General features: G+C 39.1%; 1 protein-coding gene across 1 annotated transcript; it reads left to right on the top strand.

Annotated features, from left to right (window-relative positions):
- Positions 1 to 2157: 2157 nt before the first annotated feature.
- On the top strand, positions 2158 to 6546 carry LOC137286818 (carbohydrate sulfotransferase 15-like). Its single transcript, XM_067818825.1, has 5 exons — positions 2158 to 2254; positions 4537 to 4693; positions 5183 to 5336; positions 5914 to 6061; positions 6365 to 6546. Exons 1-5 carry the CDS (start codon positions 2158 to 2160, stop codon positions 6544 to 6546), a joined length of 738 nt encoding a protein of 245 aa, XP_067674926.1.
- Positions 6547 to 6947: the final 401 nt, after the last annotated feature.

Genomic DNA, 6947 nt, shown 5'->3' on the forward strand with positions numbered 1-6947 from the left:
CTTGATAGGCATTTGACAGCAGCCATTTTGCAGTCTGTGTGTCCCTCTGATAACTGGTTACAGCTTTTGATCGATGTTTACCGTATGCTTCCCTTGTGGTATGTCCTTGTGATGTGTAACATTATACGACAATATAAATGGAACTAAGGCTTAAACGTCAATATTGCGGTTCCTTAATTAATACTGACACATTCAATACTATGCTGGTCCTGTAATAATCAGTTTGAGGAAGATACCTCCTTCACTCTGGACAGCAGTGGTGTGTTCATGGTGGTGTATTGCAGAGTTTCCAAACATGTAATGACACGTGGTCATTGATATTCTTCCATTGACGACGTGCATCCGTAAAAACAAAGAAAACAGGTGAGGTAGGTATGTTCATTATCACATTTGCACAAACACAAATGAAGTCGGTCTTCCACATGCACAAGATTTGGTCGTTTGAATCAAACGTGGTACAGGTGTGGTTCAGCTCCCTTTCGCAGTTTTTGAAAGTTGTTCATCTTACTCAAACCTAGCGAATATTTAATCAGTTGCGTCACTGCATGTGCATGTGCTAACATGCTGTTTAAAGTGTCACTTAAGCACTCACAAAGCTGTATTTACCTTAGTGTATGTCCTTCGATCAGCCCATGTGCTTTATATCACAAGTGTTCATCCAAACTATGATGGCATTATTTTCAGTGGACAAATATGGGGACAAAACACACCCTGTGGATCTTGATTCTTACTGTGTGTCTCCTCTATATTTATGTGTGGCAGAGCAGTTCTCCTGTGTACCACAAGACCAACCAAGCATGGACAGAATTTCACACAATATTACACGCTGGACGTCATTCTCCAGACAGGCAGTGTATTGGCGGGAAAACAAAGACAGAAGACATTCTATGCATGGTTTGTGGCTAGCAACAGAGATAATGACTATTTCATTTGGTATATATGTTCTTTAACAATGATAACACAAGAACAAATGATTTCTTTCTTCATTTTCGAAGTCATTCGAGGTATACTCGAGGTATATTGGTCACTCTAAACAGTAGTATACTATGATATTAGCTTCAAAACTGTAAATGTTTCTTTTGTTGCTGGGGGATTACATAGCCAAGTGGTTAGAGCTTTTGTTTGTCTCGCCGAAGACGTAGGTTGGACTGAATGTCTGGAGCCCATTTGTGATGTCCCATGCCCTGATACTGAACTATTGCTAAATGTGACGTACAACTCACTCACTCTCTATTTCAATACAGGAGAGGCCTAAGTTCCTTCCAAACTACAAAAACCCATGCTGGTACTCTGAAGAGTGTGGAAAACGCGAACTACGCTGTCTTCCCTACTACCATATTCTGGGTGTAAGCAAGTCAGGAACTCACGACCTCTCCAGTCGAATTAGAGCTCACGAGGACGTGCTAGGCTGTAGGCACCAAGGTGGCAAGAGCATGTATTACTGGAGCAATTGTAGATATGGTACGTTCAACCTTTAACTCGAGTAACTCTGGTTCTATAACAGTCGCTTCAGGACATCTTTGCCTGGGCCTTTCCACAATATAGAAAGCATTCTATCCGGAACACATTATCATTCTTCAAATGAACCAAATCCTAATGTCATCCTTTGGAAAACGTTGGTTGCTATATGACGTACTTTTTTCATATAATTTCAGCATGCAGGTGAATAATCTTCCAATGAGTTGTGTTCCTTTATTGGGTAACAACTTCAACATCCAGCAGATACATTTTATTATATGCGGTGACATTGCCAGTTACAACTGTCTTATTCACTTGTGGATTGTTGATTCACTATCGCTATAGATAGTTTTAAGGCATACCAGAGGCCTTTCCATGCATGAAAGTCAGAATCCCGGTTGGCCTGACGCATTGGTCGGGGTTTGTCAGCCTCATACCTTCCCTCATGGGCCTAACCAAAGTGGTGATCACCTCAGACATGTCACATCATTATATTATTCCATACTAACAATCCCTGATAAAACTGGCAACAAAAAACATATGTTCAAAACTCATTCAATGGGTTAATTCTGATAGTACCGTACGTGTACCTTAAAAGTCTGAATAATTTATGAAGGTTAATGACGGATAAACACATTAGCAGCAGCTCATAATAATGATGTTTATCAACATTCAGGTTTCACCCGTCAACTTGGATCCATGAAGCCATGTAACTTCACCAGCTATACTCGAGGATTTCCTGCACAACTGATTGAAGAGAATGTCACCTCTACCAACTTTCATAATAAGATAACAGGTTAGATAATAATATGATTGTTATTTTAGTGTTTCTCCTCAGTTTATTTGGAGAAGGTTTGGAAGCCATGCTGTATCACTGCCTGTTCACAAGGTGGAGTTCAGGCCAAGTATGCCAGACATGTATTGATTCCAAAATAATTTAATGTATGTAGTATCAGTATCAAGGGGAGTTAAATAAGTTACGGATCGATGTATAAGTGAACATGAATCCATCGTTAGAGGTACAGGAAGAATTGTTCATCCGCTTGGACTTTGCTTAGATTCATATTTTTCTACCACGACATTCGCACATCTCTGCCCGTACCATAGTTCCAGGTTGAACATGGAATTACACTCATAAACGAAAGGCAAATTACTCTTTTAGAAATGTCGCGGGTCCAGGTCTTACGCTTGCCAAGCAGACAAAATAACGAACGGAGGTCCTCGTTGGTGTAGAAACATTTCGTTTATGCTATTATACAACATTAGGAAGATGTTGTGTCAACCATGCATGTGTGATGGCGTGCATATGGCTATGGCCTACAAAATAGATTATTATTGGTAATTATTCTTTAGGTTAGTAAGTGATGCGCGATATATATGTTTACTTAACTGATAATAATTAGATATTATATACTATTTCATAGCACTATGAAAAAGAGACGAGTATAGAGAGGGTGCTTCCTGTGAATTATACATTAGTAAGATGTTGTGTCAGTCATGCATGTGTGATGGCTGACGGATGACAATTGAATGTGAATTCAAATTGCCATGCGTCATGGGTGTAGAAGCTAGTGATATTGTTGGTCAGCCTAATACGGGTAGCAGGTACAACCCTATGTAAGGGAGCCGAGATGTAGCCTTCAGATGGAATGATGGAGAAAAATAAGGCTGACGACGACAGAAATATAATTGGTATAAACAAATATATGCTTGACAGTTGATGTGAACAATATTGCTGTGATGAGCCAGATAGGTTTGAACGTCTTATATAAAAAGTAGAGTTCATGCTATGGATTTGAATCCTGTTTCCTGCGATTTGATCGACAGGTGACGGTAGGTTGAGATGCCATGTTGTTTTATCTCCGAGTTCCGACAGATCTTGAATATATCTTACTGTGTACTCCCAATGGCACCTAGTATGGTGATCTGCCTTCAGATGCTGCTGATGTATAGCCCGTATTTTATTTTGCTTTGTCGTCAAATATTAACTCACTCACTCTTACTGGGTAAGTAAAAACAAATTTTTTCACGTATTTCAAGAAGTGGCTAATCTCATACATTTTGCTTGATGTCGTTGATTAAATTGTGTACGAAGCATTGATGTAATCGAGTGATGAATATATTTTTTGACTCACATGGAAATACTTGACTTGACGACATTAAAATGTTTGACTAGAAAGAAAAAAAGCAAACATCAAGCACTATGGGTTGCCTTCAGATGTAATTATGTTTATTATTGTTAAATGCTTCTTGTCAGCTATTACGTCAAGTGGGAAAGGTGGTAGAGGTATAAGTGATTGAAACGTTTGCCCAAAGTGTGTGTTAAGGACCTCTAAAACAGTGTGATCTCAGAATGCACGAGACAAATGTTGTCTCCTTATTTCAAATTCAATTTGCCACCTACCTCACAAAACATAGTGTAGATCCATCAAAACCGATAGAAAGTTCCAATATTTGTTTCAAACGATTAGCTTTTTGTCAGTCCAAAAACGAAGTCAGCAATGGTTTATTTGTACACATGGTGAAAAATTAAAGATGTGTGTTTTGTCATTTTTGTCTTTCCTCTGTACTGACACAAACATGTACTTAATATTATAATTCTATTAAAGCCAGATGTGGTGGCCTTCATATATTGTATCATCCTTTCTTCGTATTTCATACAAAACATTCAACATTTCCAGTAGTGCAGTAGTAGGTGACTGCAGCGCCATCTGGAGAAACATTGGTAAAGTTTTTACTCGTAAGAGAGATATATTCTTAAAATTCAGTCACTTTTACATAGGAACAAATGTTCAAACCTTTTGTTCCTCTGGGGTAAATAAATCATGCCTTAACTCTTGGACTGAATCGATGCAAAGATCTACAGTGTCGTATATCCCGTTACGATAATTCAAATGGGCCACGATACAACAATATTTAATTTGAATATTGCCGAATCGCGACATCTGTTAAGACAACGAATTTTACGTAAAATTCTGAACAAGAAATCTCAAATATAATTTAAGTGTCTTCATTTATCGCATCGCAAGTTGTATGCCAGTACCAGCACTAATGAGAAAACCTTTTGACGTACTGCAGGGGACGGGACACCGGTAGATTTCTATAATTTCCTGAGATGGAAGATGATCCCCCAAAATGCAGGTCTCAAAGAACCCGTGGTTCTTAAACCACACCTCATGAAGCACATGTATAAAGATCCCAAGTTCATTATAATTTTGAGGAATCCCACTGAAAGGTAAGTTTGCAACCGACGCTCCTAAACATGCTGATGCATTTCACAGTCTGTATCTAAAAACCTTCTTTGGACCACACAATCAACATTTTCGTGATTAGTTGATAATTCATCTAATTATAATCAGTATCGTCATCTTCATATCCTAAGTTAATGATTATGAAGATCCGGGCTGGAACTGATTTTCAGTAGCCCATGTTTGTCGTAATAGAGGACCGATGGGATCGGGTGGTCAGGCTCGCTGACTTGGTTCACATATGTTATCTTATCCCAGTGACATAGATCGACGCTCACTGGATAGTCTGGTCCATAATGGAATATGTACAGACTGTTTCCACATAACTTGCAAGATGAAGGTACAACTTTACAAATGATCGATGTCATTGTATTTGCAATCAATCAATCTCTATATTACATCAAGTTTGACAGTTCAAGCGGATTATTATCAAGGAATAAACATTGCATGACTAACACAATATACGATAACTACAGATTGTACTCGGATTACATATTCCTAAACCGTGGCGATTCGCCTCAGTCATTTCATAAGGATGTGCTACGGGCTGTTCAGATCGAAGAAGGTTGTATGAGGAACAACTCAGTACGGCGATGTCTGTACAGCTTGGATGTTTCTAGACAACTTCCGGTAAGCCGCCTGATTTTGGCACCAGCCTGTCAAGGTACTATTTCCAACATAATCACTGAAACATATTGACGAAAGTTATGCCTTTATTCATCTATTTGGTACTCTGCTGAAACAGGATTCAGTGCGACACCGCACTCAACGCCTACATATTCGAAACAAACTCTCAAACACTCATACAAACATATTTGAAGTGTAATATGTTACATGCCTTGTACTTCGTCATACAGTACCTCAGAGCTACGGAACTGTTTTACTTTGTGGTGGTAGGGAACGTGTGAAAACCATAGTGATATTGTGTTGAACTGACTCAAACGCGGGTAATAAATGAAATACCCTGCTCGGTCCCATTACATACGAATTATACAAAACTTCCTACCGTATCTGACCTCACTTTCGCTCGGTAGGCTACTAGAAGAAGGACACTTCGTTTCGTATAATTCGTGTGCAATTCTCTATTCAAAATGTATTCCACACGGAGGTCGTTGTGTCGTCTTCATTGTAAAGTATTTTAACGGTACATTAATATTTCCTTGTTTCAGTTTTCTTCTAACTTAATACATACGCTTTCCTTTTTCAGACCCGCATCTTCATCGGATATTACTCAGTGTTCATGAAGGAATGGCTGAACGTTTTCAGTAGGGAACATTTCCTTGTCATAAGGACTGAAGACTACAACAACGACATGGAGGGTTCACTGCGAGAAGTATATGACTTTCTAAAACTGAGTAAGTTGTTCATATATAATACAAGTCAGAAAAACATGTTGAATATCCGCTTTTCAATGTGGTAAACAAGAAAATCGGCACAGAGCTCGTCAATAATGGTCATGTCTGCCCCTCAGTCATCCGGATAGATTAGGGCGATGTAAGTGGCTTGTTCGAATGTCACTCTTATGATCGGGGTACAATGCCCCACATGGGTAAACATATTTGAAGCTCATTGTCCCCGCTCTGAGATCGTTGAGTATTGGTGAAAGCGGGGGTCAGTCGTAACACCCTCACATCAAGGATGAATAAATATTATTTCAGATTACACTGACGATTTCCTTAGCAAGATCGCCCGCATACCGCACATGCACGTCACTGAGAAGAAGAAGAAAGCTGGACCAATGCTTGAAGAAACACGTCTATTGTTGAACAATTTGTACCGACCATACCTCAATGAGTTAGCCGATATACTCCAACACAGAAAGTTCCTGTGGTTGACATGACTCACAGATAGGTACATTATATACAGAAGAAATATACAGAAGACGAGGCTGCTCAGATAAAACAATGTCATTTATTTTGTTCATTAGTGATAAGACGATTCTTGTATAATGACAACATATTTGTCGCTCGTAGGTTGGGGTGAATGTACAGTGCCATTTAGACAGGTGGTCAACAGTAAATATAAGCAAGACATCCCTTACTACAATAACATGAAGCCCACGGCGATTGTATGACAGGAAAAACATCGCCTGCACATATTTGAGAATCACTAACGAACAGTGATAATACTAGGGATTACTGTGATGTTTTAGCACATGCAAATTCTCCTACTTTGAGGCGTTGAAAACCGTGAAGAGATTTTAACTATTCATATGTTTTCATTTTCACATGTGTGTGTGTG

Source organism: Haliotis asinina, chromosome 6, assembly GCF_037392515.1.
Source record: "Haliotis asinina isolate JCU_RB_2024 chromosome 6, JCU_Hal_asi_v2, whole genome shotgun sequence".
NCBI classification, from domain to species: Eukaryota; Metazoa; Mollusca; class Gastropoda; order Lepetellida; family Haliotidae; genus Haliotis; species Haliotis asinina.